This window comes from Denticeps clupeoides, unplaced genomic scaffold (genome assembly GCF_900700375.1).
Source record: "Denticeps clupeoides unplaced genomic scaffold, fDenClu1.1, whole genome shotgun sequence".
Taxonomy (NCBI): Eukaryota; Metazoa; Chordata; class Actinopteri; order Clupeiformes; family Denticipitidae; genus Denticeps; species Denticeps clupeoides.
In genome coordinates, this window is record NW_021629983.1 from 3,448 (window position 1) to 23,826 (window position 20,379).

Sequence of the window (20,379 nt, forward strand, 5' to 3'; positions counted from 1 at the left end):
GAACAAAAACATCAAGAGCTTCAAGATCCTCCTCCATCCGGGTGGAGACACCCTGCTGTCTCCCTGATCCACACACTTCCAAGCCACAACCAAGTCAGGTTGGGACCAGGAGAAGGATGCAGGTTCCTACACAAACACGTTCCGTTCATGTACATTTGGAGATGAAGATGATGAAGATGGCGAACGTTACACTACTGCTCCATCAACCATGAGAATCGTACATGTGAAGAACGTAGTTCTGAGGTGCGTTGTGAAGAGAAACCAAGGTTACTGTGACCATGGCAAGACAAACAGGGAGGAGTATAATCCTGACCTCTGACCTCCTGATCAAACACAGTGAGAGAAGATTTGACATTCAGATTTATTTAGGACTTCTTGGTTAAACACCTTTGTGAGTAAAGACAGATGTAAACACACACACACACACACACACACACACACACACACACACACACAAACAGTAATGGCACAGAGGTGTTACACGTCCCTCTTCTTGATGATGAGTGGTCCAACGTTGTCTCCGGTCTCCTCGTTGTGTTTGGTGTGGGCGCCGTCACAGTAAGGGAACTGGAAGAACAAGAAGGTCTCGGTTGTCCAGAAAAGACACCAAACCACACCTCACCACACCTCACCTCCACCACACATTTACCACACCTCACCTCCCATCAATCACACCACACCTCACCTCCACCACACATTTACCACACCTCACCTCCCATCAACCACACCACACCTCACCTCCACCACACATCAACCACACCTCACCTCCCATCCACCACACTACACCTCACCTCCACCACACATTTACCACACCTCACCTCCCATCAACCACACTACACCCTCACCTCCACCACACATTTACCACACCTCACCTCCCATCAACCACACACGTTCACCACCACCACACACCACACCTCCACCAGCTCGTACCTTCTTGGAGCGCCAGCAGCGGCAGTACACGGCCTTGGAGCCGATGTCCTCCATGTCGAAGCTGTGCACCACCTTGGGACTGTCCTTGTTGATGGTGGGGTTGACCTGGCTTTTAGGGCGGCTCCGCCCACACAAGTACCTGCTGGCCAGGTAGGTGCCGACCACGGCGGCCACTGCAACGGGAACGATGGTGATCAGCTGGTCTGGAGCATAAAGATCCACATTCTGGAGTTAATACACACTGCAGCGCAGGACTGGACACACACACACACACACAGACTCATACAAACACAGGACACACACACACAGCATTACAAACAGCGGTGTCCTAGAGGTTAAGAAAGTGGCCCTGTAATCAGAAGGTTGTGGGTTCAAACCCTGAAGCGCCGAGGTGCCACTGAGGTCCCCTTGATGAAGGTCCCGTCCCCACACGCTGCTCCCCGGGCGCCCGGGTGCCCACTGTCACCAAGGGTGATGGTTAAATACAGAGGACACATTTCTCCGTGTGCTGCACTGCAGTGTTTCACAACGACAGTCAGTTTCAACATACAAACACACACACACACACACACACACACACACACACCAACACACAGGTCCCTAATCTAGTCCCCTGCAGGTCAGTCATATGAACGGGTCCTAATCTCGTTATTCATCGTCGTGACGTCACACGTCACGTTCCTTTTCCCGACACACGTCACCGTACCCGATCCCGTCTGCGCCGCTGGAGAGGGACCCACCTCTCCCGAGTCGGAAGCCGGAGCTGAGCGCCGCCTTGGGCAGGGGGTTGAGTGGGGGGGTCGCCATGTCCTGCGCCGGTCGGTGAGTCGCGGTTTCGGCGCCTCGCTGCAAGGTCACGTCGCTTTCCGCACCTGAACCTCGACCCTTTCCTTAGCCGGGAGGGCGTGGCCTACCAAGCGAGCAGCCAATGGTGAGAGACCCGACCAGCTTGCGTAACGGCCTCGTGACCTAAACAGTGGGCGGGACCGGCGCTGATTGGTCCGTTCAGTTACGCCTACGCACTGCTGCCACCTGCCGGTAAACTACAGAAGCTGCGCCACACCGAGCGCTCATTCGCATTCCATTTACCAGACGCCCTTACAGTCAGTAGTTACAGGGACTGTCCCCCCCTGGAGACACTCAGGGTTAAGTGTCTTGCTCAGGGACACAATGGTAGTAAGTGGGATTTGAACCTGGGTCTTCTGGTTCATAGGCGAGTGTGTTACCCACTAGGCTACTAACACAAATTCTATTACGTGCGTGAAGCTAGAGAAAGAAAGAGAGGGTTTCTAGATTAAGAGGAGTCGTGTGAATAAAAACGATCATTCTAACGAAGATAATTCACCCACTTCAGACCAAAAAAAAAAAAAGAACATTCAGACTTTCAGTAATCATTTTATTACAGTTTTAAATCAACACACGAAGCTCAAAGAGCCTTTCCCGGTAATTAAATATACAGAAGTTTTGTCTGTGAGGAGGTTGTTTGTCCAGGCAGTCAGGGCCAGCTTGCTCCTGGCTACGCGTTAGCATCTAATGCGAAAGAGTGAGAACAAGGAAAAATAATAATAATAAAAGCACCCTAAACAGCACAGGGCAGGGAATAAAAAAAAAAAAAAAAAGAAGAATAAACTGTTTCGTTCAGCGGTCGAGGTCTGCGGCGTGGAGGACGTCCGTCTCCTGCTGTTCTCCACGCCTGCAGCCATCGCCGAACTGTTCCTCTCCCATCCGGCATGTACTCGTACGTATCGGAGATATAGTTACAGGATTCACGTCCTTTAAAACGATCGCAGAGATCCAACTGGTATTGATAACATGCTATGATTTTTATTATTTTTTTTTATACAAAATAGAACCAACAAAACGACCCTTAACTGACCAAAAAAATAACGACACACAAACCTTCCTGGGCTGAAATAAAAAAAAGAACAGCCAGCATCCCACAACCTCCACACGAAACAAAGGTAATGAAGTGGAGCCCCGCCCCGTCACGGAATGCTGGCTGGAGTTGGCTAATTATCACAGGCCCTACGAAGCCGGAGCGTTGCCATGACAACCACACCCGGCAAGACGTGGGGCGTCGGAGGGGGCGGGGCTACGGTCAAATTTAGAACGGACGCCACTTCAGGGGCCGCGTCGTTCGAAGGCTGCGTCTGAACACGGCCCCCCCCAACGTATCCCAGGATTCAATGCGGCCCACTCGCTCAATGAACTACGCAGCCTTCGAAGGACGCCGCCCCGAGATGCTGGCGTCTGCCTGCGGGATTCTGGGAAGGCCTGGCGGACTGGAAGCGCGACCTGATCTGTACGTGGGTTTCGGTGGAATTTGTTTTTAGGTCTTCGGTGACTGCAGGTGGAGATGTTGGGGGTTTTCACGGTTGTCTGTCTTGCTCGTTTCCCACCGCCGTGGCTCCACGACTACATGGCGTATTTTTGTGTCCATTCGCGGGCTATTCTGTTGTACCTGCGGGCAGAAGGAAGAACCGATCAGCGACACCCGGCCAACGTAGAGGAGCAGCGGCAGCGTTGGCGCGCCCTCCGTACTTTTCCCTGTCGGTCTTGTAGATGCGGGCGATCTCCGGTACCAGGGGGTCGTCCGGGTTGGGGTCACACAGCAGGGAGCAGATGGACAGGAGAACTGGAGAGGAGGGAGGCGGACACCTGGTCAGAACCCACGTAAGCTGCTCCACGGCGGTCCTGGGCGGAGCACTGACCTTTAGAGATGGTGAGAGCCGGTGACCACTGTGAGCGCAGGATGTCCAGGCAGATGCTGCCGTTACTGTTGATGTTCGGGTGGTAGATTCTCGTGGTGAACGCGACCTGCGGGACAGCGAGAGGGGAAATCGACTTCATCTACCGAACACCTCGTCCACCCAGGACCACCTTCACGGGCTACTCCGCACGTTCCTCCTGTACTCGCGGTTTAGGTTTTTTTAAGAGTTTTTCGGGCCCACCCACGCTGAACTCTGATTGGCCTGTTGTGAGCTCGCAGCGATCCCCACCCTCTAGTTCCCGGGATACGTCTCCGTTGGCAAGTAACGTAAATACGGATGAGATGGTATAACCGGCTGTAAATGGCTCCCATGGTTCACCTTTGGCGGCTTGAAGGGGTAGTCTGTGGGGAAGTGGATGGTCAGGAAGAAGACCCCGCCCTGATAGGGGCTGTCGTTCTGTCGGGCAGAGAGAGGGAGAGAGAGTTACGCGCCGGTCTCGGACGTACGTATGGCGGTATTTGAAGAAAGAGCCGGAAGAGACACTCACTGGCCCCATTATTGTGGCCTGCCAGTGAAACACTGTGGACAGAAACACAGAGTCAGCTGATCAAGTCCCACCCCTGCATATTAATAAGAGTTATCTGATGTAAGAGCATGTTTGGTAATATAAAGGTTCTGCGGGGGTTCCTGCTCCCGGCCGTTACCCACAATTCATCAGGTGCGGCCACACTTACTGTCGTCTCCGACGGGTCCGGCCGAACACTGGGCAGGCGGATCCCGCGCCAAGTCGTTCAGCTCCTGTAATCAGACAGACACAGAGTCAAGATGCTGACCTCTGACCCCTGACCAGACATGGGGTCCCCGCGTCCAACCCTGGTGACCTGCTGACCCCCCAGCGGGGGGTTCCAGCCCACGGAGGAGAAACTAAACCGGACCGACCGACCGACCATCCATCCATCCATGCGCTCCTGTTCGCCCCGGCAGAGTATCCGGGGCCCGGCCCGGCAAGCCCGGTCCAGACGGGGCCCGAGCACCGGCGCCATCCGCGAATACCGGGCCGCATGCGCGTCGGTGTGGTGTACCGTTTCGGAGACCCGAGGTCGGGACGCGCCGCGGACCCGCTCCCCTTACCTTGTGGATCCTTTTGAGGGCCATTGTTGCGCCGCTGTCAGGGAAAAATGGGGCCGCGCTCGGTTTAAAATGGCGCTTCCCCTCACGGAACGACAGCAACGCTTCCGATTTCGCGCAGCGGCACGACGCGCACCGACACTCGAGCCGGTTCGGCTGTAGGCAGAACACGGGCGGGTAAGATGCGGGGCCGGGCGGGGAGTCTGGAACTCCGAACAGAACCTCGGTTCCTTCCTTCCTTCCTCCTGCAGCAGCGGCCGCCGCGTCGCGCCCTCACTCCGCGCAGATCCTTCCGCCGACAGCCGCAGCGGCCCGCTTCCCGGGAGCCGGAATGTCGGCCGGGGCCGGAGAGCGGGGTTGCCAGATCTAGCGGTGCCCGCGATAAAAAGGCGGTTCGAACTAGGTGCAGTAGACGGGCGGAATATCCCCCATCCCCACCTTTTATTACAATACATCATGTATCTGTTTACGCAAGTTCAATTATTGGGGAGAAAGTAACCACAGTTACTGATGAAACACGACAACATGGCAACACAGGCGGAGCCTGTAATGCAGCTGGAGCCAAAATGGACGCAATAAGTTCCACGATTCCCTCATAAACTGACCGTTTTCAGTTCATCCCGTGTGTATGAGCTTCCTTTAAACGTCTGTTTTCAAAGCATAATTTATTAATCATTTTTACAAACGTAGGCGCTCGTCTACTATGGCTTCAGAACATGAAATTGACGATGACAGATGTAGTAAATACCTCAGAAGAGAGGAAGTTTTACACGCGCGGACGGATATTCACAGACGTAGCACAACTATCGCGAGAACACGAGATTCATTCGGTCATACTTTAATTCTCATAATTATCCCAACTGTTTTTGTATTATACGTCAGCATTTTAAACGTGTATATACATCTGCATTATTTCATGTTGTCGAATTATTCATTAATGACAAACACAGGCAAAGAAACTTTTGAATATAAAACGATGCTGCCATGTGACTCTACAACCGAAATAATAATACATTTTCCGAATAAAAAGGTAAAAGCGAAATGTCAGTCCCCCATCGCTGATTTGCCTGCACGTGAATCCGTGTTTAAAACGTGAGCTTGTGGGCGGGGCCTGTACCAGGTGTGACTATATTGGACGTGCATGTTCTCGGTAATTACTTTGATTTGCGATCCATTCTGCGGATCGTCGGAACGGACAGACGGACGGGAACCACCGTGTGACGCGGCACGCAGCATCAGCAGCACCGTCGCGGCGCGTCGCCTGGACTCGGCTGCGCCGCGCATGCGCAGTGCTGCTCGGTCGGCTACGCGCATCTGCGGGAGAGAGAAGGAGAGAAGCAGAGATTAAGCATCCCGCTCCAATGCTACATTCCTGGCAGGATCAGGATGACAGCCAAAGGAAGACTTAAAGGTAGAAAACGTCCGTGCGTTGGTGGGTTGGCGCGCAGTTTGAGGATGAGGATGGTGATGGTGATGGTGATGATGATGATGATGATGATGATGATGCCTGCTGCGGGGCGGCCTATATAAACGTCCAACGACGCGTGGACCTCAGATGGACACTTTATTAGAGACCCGCACCCTGCAGCTGGAGCAACATCTCACCTCTGGCCAGCAGGGTGGACCTGGGCACGTGTGAGTGGGCACCATCAGGACTCTTCACTGGGTGCCATGATCGAATGCTCTGCAGAAGAAACGATGTGTTTTACTTGCTGTTTGCACCTGGATGGATGGATGGATGGATGGATGGATTTAGGTGAGAGTGATGCTGCAGGATTAGAGTCCAGGATAGCCACGGCGCTGTAATCCTGAGAGATCATTCCTGATCATTCGTTGTTGTTCTTTTCAGAGTAATTGCTGACATTTGAGCCGCCGGCTATTTCATTACATAAAAGCGTCAAAACGAAATGCCAGCAGCTCTAATCTAAACCCACCGGTGGCTTTTTGAGAGAGACCGTGGCCAGTTGGTTTTCTTTCTCTTCGCTGGTTACTGTACGCCTGTACAGAAGACCTGGTGAAGTATAACCAGGCCCCATCGCTGTAAGAACATCTGGATGGTAGAGAGGAGAGGCAGGAGCTGGCGGGTAATGAAGGTTTGGTGGTCCGCGCTGCTGTCTTTTAGTGAAGACGACGTGACCTTCTGTGGGACCGCTGGACTAGTCTCCAACTCCACACACCAGGTGGAGCTGCTGGGTGGGCACGATGTAGAACCTGGTGCAGCAGCTCTGTGTCAACTTGTTTGCAGATTCCCTCAAGTTATCAACATTATTGAGGAACTGTGATCTACTTACTTTGCACAATCAGCGATTTCCCAAATAATCTCAATTTCAGAAGACATTCTATTTTGTACAGTCTGGATGGTACATGATGTAGATTTATTGCTGTAATAACTGGGTGGTGTTACAACTGTATAGGACGGTGCAGTATGGTGAGTGGTGTAAATGCTGTATAGGACGGTGTAGTATACTGGGTGGTGTATAGGACGGTGCAGTATGGTGGGTGGTGTAAATGCTGTATAGGACGGTGTAGTGTACTGGGTGGTGTATAGGACGGTGCACTATGGTGGGTGGTGTTAGTACTGTGGTAGTAGCCTAGTGGGTAACATACTTGCCTATGAACCAGAAGACTACAGAGTCACAGGTTCAAATCCCACTTACTACCATTGTGTCCCTGAGCAAGACACTTAACCCTAAATTGCTCCAGGGGGGGACTGTCCCTGTAACTACTGATTGTCAGTCGCTCTGGATACGGGCATCTGATAAATGCGGTAAATGTAAAAAAAATGTAAATGTACTGTATAGGATGGTGCAGTATGGCGGGTGGTGTAAATGCTGTATAGGACTGTGCAGTATGGCGGGTGGTGTAAATGCTGTATAGGACGGTGTAGTATGGCGGATGGTGTAAATACTGTATAGAACAGTGCAGTACGGTGGGTGGTGTAAATGCTGTATAGGACGGTGTAGTATGAGCAGTATGGTGGGTTCAGTATGGTGGGTGGTGTAAATACTGTATAGGACTGTGTAGTATGGCGGATGGTGTAAATACTGTATAGAACAGTGCAGTACGGTGGGTGGTGTAAATGCTGTATAGGATGGTGCAGTATGGCGGGTGGTGTATATGCTGTATAGGACGGTGCAGTATGGCGGGTGGTGTATATGATGTATAGGACGGTGCGGTATGGCGGGTGGTGTAAATGCTGTATAGGACTGTGCAGTATGGCGGGTGGTGTAAATGCTGTATAGGATGGTGCAGTATGGCGGGTGGTGTATATGCTGTATAGGACGGTGCAGTATGGCAGGTGGTGTATATGATGTATAGGACGGTGCGGTATGGCGGGTGGTGTAAATGCTGTATAGGACTGTGCAGTATGGCGGGTGGTGTATATGCTGTATAGGACGGTGCAGTATGGCAGGTGGTGTAAATGCTGTATAGGATGGTGCAGTATGGTGGGTGGTGTAAATGCTGTATAGGACTGTGCAGTATGAGCTGTGTAGGTAATGTAGTATGGCGGGTGGTGTAAATGCTGTATAGGATGGTGCAGTATGGCGGGTGGTGTATATGCTGTATAGGACGGTGCAGTATGGCGGGTGGTGTAAATGCTGTATAGGACGGTGCGGTATGGCGGGTGGTGTAAATGCTGTATAGGACTGTGCAGTATGGCGGGTGGTGTAAATGCTGTATAGGACTGTGCAGTATGGTGGGTGGTGTAAATGCTGTATAGGACTGTGCAGTATGGCGGGTGGTGTAAATGCTGTATAGGACGGTGCAGTATGAGCTGTGTAGGTAATGTAGTATGGCGGGTGGTGTAAATGCTGTATAGGACGGTGCAGTATGAGCTGTGTAGGTAATGTAGTATGGCGGGTGGTGTAAATGCTGTATAGGACGGTGCAGTATGGTGGGTGGTGTTAGTACTGTATAGGACGGTGTAGTATGGCGGGTGGTGTGAATGCTGTATAGGACGGTGCAGTATGAGCTGTTTAGGTAATGTAGTATGGCGGGTGGTGTATATGCTGTATAGGATGGTGCAGTATGGCGGGTGGTGTATATGCTGTATAGGACGGTGCAGTATGGCGGGTGGTGTATATGATGTATAGGACGGTGCGGTATGGCGCGTGGTGTAAATGCTGTATAGGACTGTGCAGTATGGCGGGTGGTGTATATGCTGTATAGGACGGTGCAGTATGGTGGGTGGTGTATATGATGTATAGGACTGTGCAGTATGGTGGGTGGTGTATATGCTGTATAGGACTGTGCAGTATGGCGGGTGGTGTATATGCTGTATAGGACGGTGCAGTATGGTGGGTGGTGTATATGATGTATAGGACTGTGCAGTATGGTGGGTGGTGTATATGCTGTATAGGACGGTGTAGTATGGCGGGTGGTGTAAATGCTGTATAGGACGGTGCAGTATGAGCTGTGTAGGTAATGTAGTATGGCAGGTGGTGTAAATGCTGTATAGGACGGTGCAGTATGAGCTGTGTAGGTAATGTAGTATGGCAGGTGGTGTAAATGCTGTATAGGATGGTGCAGTATGGCGGGTGGTGTAAATGCTGTATAGGACGGTGCAGTATGAGCTGTGTAGGTAATGTAGTATGGCGGGTGGTGTATATGCTGTATAGGACGGTGCAGTATGAGCTGTGTAGGTAATGTAGTATGGCAGGTGGTGTAAATGCTGTATAGGACTGTGCATTATGGCAGGTGGTGTAAATGCTGTATAGGATGGTGCAGTATGGCAGGTGGTGTATATGATGTATAGGACGGTGCAGTATGGCAGGTGGTGTAAATGCTGTATAGGACGGTGCAGTATGGCAGGTGGTGTAAATGCTGTATAGGATGGTGCAGTATGGTGGGTGGTGTATATGCTGTATAGGACGGTGCAGTATGGCGGGTGGTGTAAATGCTGTATAGGATGGTGCAGTATGGTGGGTGGTGTTAGTACTGTATAGGACGGTGTAGTATGGTGGGTGGTGTATATGATGTATAGGACGGTGCAGTATGGCAGGTGGTGTAAATGCTGTATAGGACGGTGTAGTATGGTGGGTGGTGTATATGCTGTATAGGACGGTGCAGTATGAGCTGTGTAGGTAATGTAGTATGGCGGGTGGTGTAAATGCTGTATAGGACTGTGCAGTATGGTGGGTGGTGTAAATGCTGTATAGGACGGTGCAGTATGAGCTGTGTAGGTAATGTAGTATGGCGGGTGGTGTAAATGCTGTATAGGACGGTGCAGTATGAGCTGTGTAGGTAATGTAGTATGGCGGGTGGTGTAAATGCTGTATAGGACTGTGCAGTATGGTGGGTGGTGTAAATGCTGTATAGGACGGTGCAGTATGAGCTGTGTAGGTAATGTAGTATGGCGGGTGGTGTAAATGCTGTATAGGACGGTGCAGTATGAGCTGTGTAGGTAATGTAGTATGGCGGGTGGTGTAAATGCTGTATAGGACTGTGCAGTATGGTGGGTGGTGTAAATGCTGTATAGGACGGTGCAGTATGAGCTGTGTAGGTAATGTAGTATGGCGGGTGGTGTAAATGCTGTATAGGACGGTGCAGTATGAGCTGTGTAGGTAATGTAGTATGGCGGGTGGTGTAAATGCTGTATAGGACTGTGCAGTATGGTGGGTGGTGTAAATGCTGTATAGGACGGTGCAGTATGAGCTGTGTAGGTAATGTAGTATGGCGGGTGGTGTAAATGCTGTATAGGACGGTGCAGTATGAGCTGTGTAGGTAATGTAGTATGGCGGGTGGTGTAAATGCTGTATAGGACGGTGCAGTATGAGCTGTGTAGGTAATGTAGTATGGCAGGTGGTGTAAATGCTGTATAGGACTGTGCAGTATGGCGGGTGGTGTAAATGCTGTATAGGACTGTGCAGTATGGCGGGTGGTGTAAATGCTGTATAGGACTGTGCAGTATGGCGGGTGGTGTAAATGCTGTATAGGACTGGGCAGTATGGCGGGTGGTGTATATGCTGTATAGGATGGTGCAGTATGAGCTGTGTAGGTAATGTAGTATGGCAGGTGGTGTAAATGCTGTATAGGACTGTGCAGTATGGCAGGTGGTGTATATGCTGTATAGGACTGTGCAGTATGGTGGGTGGTGTAAATGCTGTATAGGACGGTGCAGTATGAGCTGTGTAGGTAATGTAGTATGGCGGGTGGTGTTAGTACTGTATAGGACGGTGTAGTATGGCGGGTGGTGTAAATGCTGTACAGGACGCCTCAGTTCGGTGGGTGGTGCATGTCGGGTGGAGCGAGGCGGTATCACAGCTGTGACCTGAATGAGTTCCTCCTCCGTACCTCTGGGGTACGGGGGGCTGCCAGCGTCCTACTTTCTCCTGGTGTTCTGGTGATTCTGGGTCATTATCTGTGTTAGTTCTGTTGGGGCCCCGGCAGAACAATCCTCTTCAGCTTAGAGCCTCTGCTATTGTGTGTGTGTGTGTGTGTGTGTGTGTGTGTGTGTGTGTGTGTAGGGGTGTGTGTGTTTGTCAGGGGACGTTGGGGTTTTCTGAAAGCCGGATCACCAGTCATGTGGTTCTCATTGTGTGTGTGTGTGTGTGTGTGTGTGTGTGTGTGTGTGTGTGTAGGTAGGTGAGTGTATCGGGAGGTCAAGGTCAAACAGTCCCAGTTTGATGACCTTGATAATGTACAGACACCCAAACTGCTGCTGACATCATCATCTCCATCCATTCTGTCTCCATACTGTTCAATTCTTGTTTATGTTCAGCAGTAATGAGGAATTGAGCATCTTGTGAGGCGTTAGAGAAATGAATGTATTATTATTATTATTATTATTATTATTATTATTATTAGTGGTGTCGTGGTGGTGACGTGTGGTTGTAGAACCTGAACTATATAAACAAGGTGTACACCAGCGTGCAGCATGTTGAATAACTATACTGTATGGCTAATATAGGACTGTGTGAGTGTGTGTGAGTGTGTGTGAGTGTGTGTGTGTGTGTGTGTGTGAGAGTCCTGCTCTGAAACCTCACACCTAAACGCGGCCATCTTTGTGTTTATGGCGAGCGTGATGGATGGAGCTGCCACTGCTGTTGTCTCTGAAGTTCTCCAGATGAGGAGCATTCAGCCCGATTGAGCAGGATCTTCTCCGCGTCAGTTCAGCCCAGTCTGATTTGTGGTGAAATGACCACTGGAACCGTGGTAGATGTATCTTCAAGCACGCTTGTGTGTGTGAAAATAAGTCCGTATGCTTGAATCTGCTTCTCCAGCGGTGCCGTTTCCTCTGAGTCACCGGCTCACCATGAAGGAGGTCTTTGATGGGGAGGGACGGCCGCGAGTCGACCTGCTCAAGGCCCACCTGACCAAAGAGGGGCGTCTGGAGGAGATGGTGGCCCTGCGCATCATCAACGAGGGCGCGGCCATTCTGCGGCAGGAGAAGACCATCCTGGACATCGAGGCTCCGGTCACAGGTTCACTCGACTGATTATTACTTCTGAAGGCAGAACCAGGTGGAGAGGACGTGCTTCTTGAAGATTGGTGGTTAGATTATGGTTGAGCACGGCCTAGTTCTGGTAGTATTGATCCGGTTACTGCACATTTCATTACTAAATACTACTAATACTGTACTAATCAGCCCCGTATAGAAGCATTACACTCGGCCTGCTGGTTGTTACGGTGCCAACGATGTTAATAAGTAGCAACGCTGGGTCAGTGGTGGCCTAGCGGTTAAAGAAGCGGCGCCGTAATCAGAAGGTTGCGGGTTCAAGTCCCGAGCCGCCAAGGTGCCACTGAGGTCCCCTTGATGAAGGTCCCGTCCCCACACGCTCCCCGGGCGCCTGTCATGGTGCCCACTGCTCACCGAGGGTGACGGTTAAATACAGAGGACACGTTTCACTGTGTCACCGTGGGCTGTGCTGCTGTGTATCACAATGACAATCACGTCACTTTCACTTCATGATCAATATTTAAAATGACCCCGTTACGTGTGCACAGTAACGGGTTCCCTCCATGTCCCCCAAACCATTTACATTTACTTTTACAGTATTTACCAGGCTCCCTTATCCAGAGCAACTTACAGTCAGTAGTTACAGGGACAGCCCCCCCCTGGAGACACACAGGGTTAAGTGTCCTGCTCAGGGACATGATGGTAGTAAGTGGGGTTTGAACCTGGGTCTTCTGGTTCATAGGCGGGTGTGTTACCCACTAGGCTACTACCACTGTTAACAGGTTCTAATTAGCGGTTTCCACCCGAAGCTCATTTCTCGCTTTGGTTGAAACGGTTACTGTATTCATCAAGAACAGCTTGGTATCAGCGTTCGAGTGTCTGAACGTTTCACTACGTTTTACTACGTTACTTCATCATATTCTAAATAAAAAGAGCAGGAGAGGCCGTGCAGGAGGCGAAGTCACATGGACACACAGGTACCCTTCATATCCAGGAAATGTGCCGCCATGGCAACAGAGTTTGCGACTCATCTCTCACCAGGAGAGATTTAGTGGGCCAAGAATCTCTCTCTCACACACACACACACACACACACACACACACACACACACTCCCTGTCTGAATGCCCAGTGTGCTGAATGCGTTGCTGCCAACCATCCACACGGGCGGACGGGCAGCATGAAAATGAAATGATGCTACATATGGCAGCATAATGACCGACACACACTGGTCCATTTACACGTTTTATAGTTCGCTACGAAGGCGAAGACCTTCTGAAAGTAACGTGTCTTCATGACGTGACGTTAGGACCAGCAGTGCTAGTAGTAGCCTAGCGGGTAACACCCGCCTATGAACCAGTAGACCCAGGTTCAAACCCCACTTACTACCATCGTGTCCCTGAGCAGGACACTTAACCCTGAGTGACTGTCCCCGTAACTACTGATTGTAAGTCGCTCTGGATAAGGACATCTGGTAAATGCTGTAAATGTAAATGTAAGCAGTGGAATAAAAGGAGCTGTACAGTATAAGTGATGGTTGTGGCTAATCCATCGGGGCAGTGGTGGCCTAGCACGTAACCGGAAGGTCCCGACTGAAGGTCCCGTCCCCACTCACTGCTCCCCGTTAGGGACAGTGGTGTCCTAGCGGTTAGGGAAGTGGCCCCGTAATCAGATCCCGATCTGCCAAGGTGCCACTGAGCAAAGCACCGTCCCCACACACTGCTCCCCGGGCGCCTGTCATGGTGTCCACTGCTCACTCAGGGTGATGGTTAAATGCAGAGGACAAATTTCACCGTGTGCACTGTGTGCTGTGCTGCTGTGTATCACATGTGACAATCACTTCACTTTCACTTAAATACAAAGGACGCGTTTCACCGTGTCGCCCTGTGCTGTGCTGGACGTTTGTATCTTTGATTAATAAGTATTTTATACTTGATAGTGACTCCTGAATCTGACCATGGTGTGTGTGTGTGTGTGTGTGTGTGTGTGTGCGCTCTGGACCAGTGTGTGGTGATATCCACGGGCAGTTTTTTGACCTGATGAAGTTATTTGAAGTGGGTGGATCTCCTGCCACCACTAGATACCTCTTCCTGGGGGACTACGTGGACCGAGGCTACTTCAGCATCGAGGTGAACGTTGCACATATTAGTAAGACAGAGACTCTGTGTAGCCTGTGTTTTAGTAGACCTGTAGAGAAGGTCTAACACTGTGTGAATTCGTGTACGTGATGTGTGTGTGTGTGTCCTCTCCGGCAGTGTGTGTTGTATCTATGGTCGCTGAAGAGCCTCTACCCCAAGACCATATTTCTCCTGCGTGGAAACCACGAGTGCAGACATTTAACAGAATACTTCACCTTCAAACAGGAATGTGAGTCCAACGTTCCAAACACTTCCTGCCGCTGACGGTGTCGGTTCGAGTTGGGATGTTGAACAGATGGGCAGGACTGAGTGTAGTAGCAGCGGAACACACACACACACACACACACACACAATCTGCTAATTCATGCAGAATCCACATGTGAAAAGCAACCCGACATTTTCACTCCTACTCCTGTCTGCCAACAAGGAACAAGGCGTGTAAAAAGCACAGAGGGCGGAGACGCGGGTTTTAATATTCTGCTAATGACTGCTTGTTGAGAATAGTTGCAGTTTTTTGCCATTTTGGACAATTGTGGCAACACCATGTTGACACGAGGAGGTTATAAAAGGTCTAAAACCAGTAAAAAAAGGGTCTGTGACTGGCCTCCAGGAGCGATGGGAGATGTCTCCTCTCTCTGTTCCAGGTAAGATTAAGTACTCTGAGCAGGTGTACGACTCCTGTATGGATGCGTTCGACTGCCTCCCACTCGCGGCCCTCATGAACCAGCAGTTCCTCTGTGTCCATGGTGGCCTTTCACCCGAGATCCACACGCTGGACGACATCAAGAAGGTAAAAGACGCCACAAACGCTGGCCTGCATGTCTAGTCCGTGCATGAAAATCATCTGCTGTCCTCCCCTCTGTCTCTCTCAGCTGGACCGGTTTAAGGAGCCCCCAGCCTTCGGGCCGATGTGTGACCTGCTGTGGTCGGACCCCCTGGAAGACTTTGGAAATGAGAAGACTCAGGAGTACTTTTGTCACAACTCAGTCAGAGGCTGTTCCTACTTCTACAGGTGAGGAAAATGAAGTCCACGTGGTCACGTTCCTAAGTGTAGGGGTCTAAGAACCAAACGAAGCGTACAAACAGTGCTTTTATATCCAGTGAGCTAACAGGTAGAATAAAACAGCGGACTCAGGACAGCTAACCTACATCAGTACAGCCTAAAGGAAGGGACGGTCCAGCGGGGACGACTCAAACACACACAAACGTTAACGAACAGGGCTGTACATGAAGCTAACAGGCTAACACAGGCTAACAACAAAGGCTCTATCACACAAAGCAACAAGACACATGAATGAGATCCCCAACGGGACCCTGGGGACCTCCCAAAAGAGTAAGGGCCTAGCAGACCCTGGGGACGTCCCAAGCACCGTCCGAAGTCTCTTTATATAGGTGGAGGTGAATTTTACTTGGTATCCCCGGTGGAAACTGGTCCTGTGCAGATTCAGCTGGAGGGTAAAGGTGACGTTCAGCAAGGCAACTGAAGCGCTGCATTGTGGGATCTGTAGGGTGGTAGTAGCCTAGTGGGTAACACACTCGTCTATGAACCAGAAGACCCGGGGTCGAATCCCACTACTACCATTGTGTCCCTGAGCAAGACACTTAACCCTAAATTGTTCCTGGGGGGACTGTCCCTGTAACTACTGATTGTAAGTCGCTCTGGATAAGGGCGTCAGGTAAATGCTGTAAATGTAAATGTAGTTTTTGTGTTATTAGCGCTTTATATCGCCGGGCCAAGATAATAGATCTATATAAAGTTGTCTCGCAGGATGTGACACCCCTGAATCAGTTATTGGCCAGCGAGGCTGTGATTAGAATTCGGCACTGGAGCTAAATCACGCGTATTCCGGGATGTCCGGGATGTCCCGGACGGTTGGCAACCCTACCTGCCACCTCTCCTGGATTCCCGTTGGTCCTTGGCCAGGCTCTGTTAACGCACCACTGCCACCTTGTGGCAGGAATGAAGACCGACTTCTACAATCTTGTGTAGATGGATGTTCACACACGCAGGATAAATCAGTCTGTTTCAAACTCAGAAAACGGAATTAAAAACTGAGGATGAACTCCAGGGGCGTCACGTTTGTCTGATCTGTGTGTCTCCATAGTTACCCGGCCGTGTGTGAGTTTCTGCAGACCAACAATCTCTTGTCCATCATCAGAGCACATGAAGCACAGGATGCTGGGTAAGCGCCGCCCTGGTTCTAGTTCAAATAAATGAATAAAGTTACAGCATATCTAAGTGTGTGTGTGTGTGTGTGTGTGTGTGTGTTTATAAAGTTACCGCATGTACCGTAAGAGCCAAACCACAGGATTCCCCTCCCTAATCACCATCTTCTCAGCTCCAAACTACCTGGACGTTTACAATAACAAAGGTCAGAGTTCACCTCTACATGCACACAGATGAACCTTCATGTGTGTGTGTGTACAGTTTTTGTTGAATTGTGTGTTTGCGTGTTCTGTTATTTCTGTTTGATTTAGCTGCTGTTCTGAAGTATGAGAATAACGTGATGAACATTCGTCAGTTTAACTGCTCTCCACATCCATACTGGCTGCCCAATTTCATGGACGTCTTCACCTGGTCCCTGCCTTTTGTTGGAGAAAAAGGTGAAATCACACACACACACACACACACAAACACACACACATGGACCTTAGATGGACCTCATACATGGACCTTGCTTTGCTCCACAGTGACCGAGATGCTGGTGAACGTGCTGAGCATCTGCTCTGACGATGAACTCATGAATGATGGAGATGAAATTTTTGATGGTAAGATGTTTCCATAGTGTGTGTGTGTGTGTGTGTGTGTGTGTGTGTTTGGTTGGTTTTAATATTCTTTGCTCACCATTAGCCAGTGCAGCTGCAGCACGTAAAGAGGTGATCAGGAACAAGATCCGGGCTATTGGCAAAATGGCCAAGATGTTCTCGGTCTTACGGTGAGTATTCACGTGTGTTGTGTATGAGGATCGAAGAGCACGTCTTTAAACTCATTTTCCCCCACTTGAAATCATATTTGAGTATATTTAATCATACAAAACGTTCATCTGACAATGCTTGACATCTTAGTCACATATGGTTGTTATTAATGTGGGTTAATTTGGGTCTCTATAAGACCAGTAAACGGTTTTTATTTGTGTATGTATTTACGTTTTTGCAATGGGACCGAGTTGGGTCTATTGGAGACAACATGTATTTTGGGGAACGTTCCTTGAGATTAACATGCTGTGTGTGTGTCGTAGGGAGGAGAGTGAGAATGTTCTGACCCTGAAAGGTTTAACCCCAACTGGGATGCTGCCCAGTGGGGTTCTGTCTGGAGGCAAACAGACACTACAGAGCGGTAAGATGTCCTTTCCTCCTCCCTCTTTGTCCCCCTGTCTTCTCTTGCTGATTAACTTTCACCCTCAGCTAACAAGCTAACAAGCACTGCCGCTAAAGGCTAGTGGCTAACGCTAACTGCTAACTAGCCTCCATAGCTAAAGGCTGTGAGTGTAACTGCTGCCGGCCTCCTCCTCTCTCTGTCTCTCCGTGTCTCTGTCCCTCCTCCCAGCAACCATTGAGGCCATAGAAGCTGTGGAGACGGCGGATGAGGACGGCGAAGGTAAACTGCCCGGCCGCTGCGTGTGCTTCTGCCGCCGCACCAAACGGGGTTGCATAACGACCGCTAGCCGGGCAGCTAGCGCACGGTCGCTGATGCTAACGCCTGCGGCTATTACCCAGATTTACCCAGCGGGGCGTGGCCACAGATGGGAATGTCATTGGCTGGGACATCACACCTGTGTTCTAGACACACACTAACACCATCACACTAAACACACACACACACACACACACACACACACACACACTCACACTTAACACACATACACACACTCTAAAAACACACACACACACACACACACACACTCACACTTAACACGCATACACACACTCTAAAAACACACACACACACACTGAACACACATACACACTCTAAAAACATACACTCTAAAAACACACAAACACACACTCATGCTAAACACGCACACACACACTCACACTAAATACACACACACACTCACACTAATCACATTAACACACTCACACTCACTATATAATCATTATATCAAATCTAATGATGAAGATCATTGTTATAAACAAGGACTAATCGTGTGGATTTCATGTCGTAATATCAAACACAAAGATATTACAGCAATACATATAATTTTATAATTTACATTATTTATCAGACGCCCTTATCCAGAGCGACTTACAATCAGTAGTTACAGGGACAGTCCCCCCCGGAGACACTCAGGGTTAAGTGTTCTGCTCAGGGACTTGAACCTGGGGGGTTTGAACCTGGGTCTCCTGGTTCACAGGCAAGTGTCTTACCCACTAGGCTACTACCACCCACTTGTTATTTATATGTTATTTATCCATAATAACATATATTAACAGCACATTACTGACACACACACACACACACATCTGTCTGACATGAAACTCCTAAAAGCTTCTCTGTGAGTGTGTTGTACTTTGTGTGTAGTGTCGTCTTGGTCAAGTGTGTGTGTGTGTGTGTGTGTGAGACAATGTTTTTTTTGTGTGTGTGTGTGTTGTACGTAGACAGTGTTTAGTTACATTCTCCTCTCTCTCTCTCTCCTGCAGCCATCCGTGGTTTCTCCCCACAACATAAGATCACCAGTTTTGAGGAGGCCAAAGGTCTGGACCGTATAAACGAGCGCATGCCCCCCCGCCGAGACGTCCTGTCCAGCATCCGCCTCAACGCCAACGAGCCCAACGGCACCGACGGCAACAGCAATATCCAGTGACTCCGCCCTCCCCACCTCTCGCCACAATAACATCACGCTCCGATCTTTATATGAGATTAATATGAGTGTGTGTGTGTGTGTGTGTGTGTGTGTGTGTATCATTTGCTTTTAAAGAATAATAATCTGAATTACTGTTTGTATGCTGCGATTATGAGAGGATTGTGTATGTGTGGGTGTGTGTCGCATTGATTTTATTAATGGAAGTTACGTTACACAGATAGATTATGATGCGGTTTGTGAGGGTGTAGGTGTGTCTGCAAATGTTGCTTCATAAAGCTTCATATTCTATCTTCACCAAGTTATTTATTATGGCATTTTAAGATAAAGCATCTAATAACGACCTGAGAATTTATTCTCTCAAACAAATGAATGTGCTGGTCATAAATAGAGACCAGAGCACATTACCCACAATGCCTCACTCATCCAGTCTGTGTGGAGACACCGTATCTGCTCTTTGTTCTTTAATCGAAATGCAGCGCTGCGTACTGAACTAATTCCATCTTAAATATGACTTCAGATTTCATTGAACCTCTCTGAGGGGAAGCTTCTTCAGAGCAGAGGTTGTATTTCTGATCATGCAAGCTAAAAAAAAAAAAGGTTTACAAGAAACCTGTAATAAACTGGTGATTTTTGGAGACTCAGACATCATTAGACGTTTTCATGCAAAGCGTAATAAGATCTTAAAAAGTCTTTGGTTTTGTTTCCAAATGGCTGGCAGTGAGTCCTCAGACTGATCCTGGATCAGTGTAGGAAGAAGGAGGCTTACTGTTCCCAGAGTAGAAATATGGTGGTTTTTCCTGTTCTACAGTGATGAAGCAGGACTTTTATTTTGTATATAATCTATTTTGGGCAGGCAACTTTATTTGTCATTATTATTATTGGCTGTTTTTATTTCTCATTTTTTTTGTATTTGAATATTATTTTGAACTTTTGCTGTACAGATACTAAAACATTTTCTCAGTTTATGTACAGAATTGATGGATTGTGTGAATGAATATTAATATTTTCTGTGAACAAATATCCAGATTGCTGGAGCATGATTGCATGGACCATTTCTGACGCAAAGCAAAAAAAAAAAGAAGCTTAACATGTTTCCACATTTTAAGAAAAACAATTTCCTGTTATATATTCCCATTATTATTATTATTATTATTAATATTATAATGATGATATTCTAAAATGTTCAGCTTTTTCCATTATTTCCCCACTCTTGTTTGGTCTTCTGTGCTTTGCTTTGAGAGCTCACTGATTTTTTGTGATTTTTTTTTTT

At 49.1% G+C, this 20,379-nt stretch overlaps 3 protein-coding genes across 4 annotated transcripts; 1 reads left to right on the forward strand and 2 right to left on the reverse strand.

Moving 5' to 3' along the window:
• Window positions 1–342: 342 nt before the first annotated feature.
• Window positions 343–1,848, reverse strand: LOC114779090 (CDGSH iron-sulfur domain-containing protein 1-like). 2 transcript variants are annotated; one of them, XM_028967292.1, is made up of 3 exons: window positions 1,671–1,848; window positions 931–1,103; window positions 343–567 (listed from the first exon to the last, which is right to left on the reverse strand). In XM_028967292.1, the coding sequence occupies exons 1-3, from the start codon at window positions 1,735–1,737 to the stop codon at window positions 478–480; spliced, it is 330 nt and encodes a 109-aa protein (XP_028823125.1). In that variant the 5' UTR covers window positions 1,738–1,848; the 3' UTR covers window positions 343–477. The 2 variants fall into 2 exon arrangements, with proteins under 2 accessions (XP_028823125.1, XP_028823123.1); XM_028967290.1 differs by having other exon boundaries at window positions 931–1,133.
• A 461-nt stretch (window positions 1,849–2,309) lies between these two features.
• LOC114779086 (ubiquitin-conjugating enzyme E2 D2) lies at window positions 2,310–4,859 on the reverse strand. Its single transcript, XM_028967287.1, has 7 exons — window positions 4,773–4,859; window positions 4,376–4,439; window positions 4,189–4,220; window positions 4,020–4,097; window positions 3,642–3,747; window positions 3,472–3,565; window positions 2,310–3,391 (listed from the first exon to the last, which is right to left on the reverse strand). Exons 1-7 carry the CDS (start codon window positions 4,794–4,796, stop codon window positions 3,346–3,348), a joined length of 444 nt encoding a protein of 147 aa, XP_028823120.1. The 5' UTR covers window positions 4,797–4,859; the 3' UTR covers window positions 2,310–3,345.
• Window positions 4,860–5,441: 582 nt separating this feature from the next.
• LOC114779085 (serine/threonine-protein phosphatase 2B catalytic subunit alpha isoform-like) lies at window positions 5,442–20,191 on the forward strand. The gene is made up of 14 exons (XM_028967286.1): window positions 5,442–6,180; window positions 11,993–12,193; window positions 14,171–14,295; window positions 14,422–14,533; window positions 14,949–15,094; window positions 15,177–15,316; window positions 16,410–16,487; window positions 16,582–16,676; window positions 16,783–16,908; window positions 16,996–17,073; window positions 17,156–17,240; window positions 17,544–17,641; window positions 17,852–17,902; window positions 18,946–20,191. Exons 1-14 carry the CDS (start codon window positions 6,156–6,158, stop codon window positions 19,107–19,109), a joined length of 1,524 nt encoding a protein of 507 aa, XP_028823119.1. The 5' UTR covers window positions 5,442–6,155; the 3' UTR covers window positions 19,110–20,191.
• The last annotated feature ends 188 nt before the right edge of the window (window positions 20,192–20,379 follow it).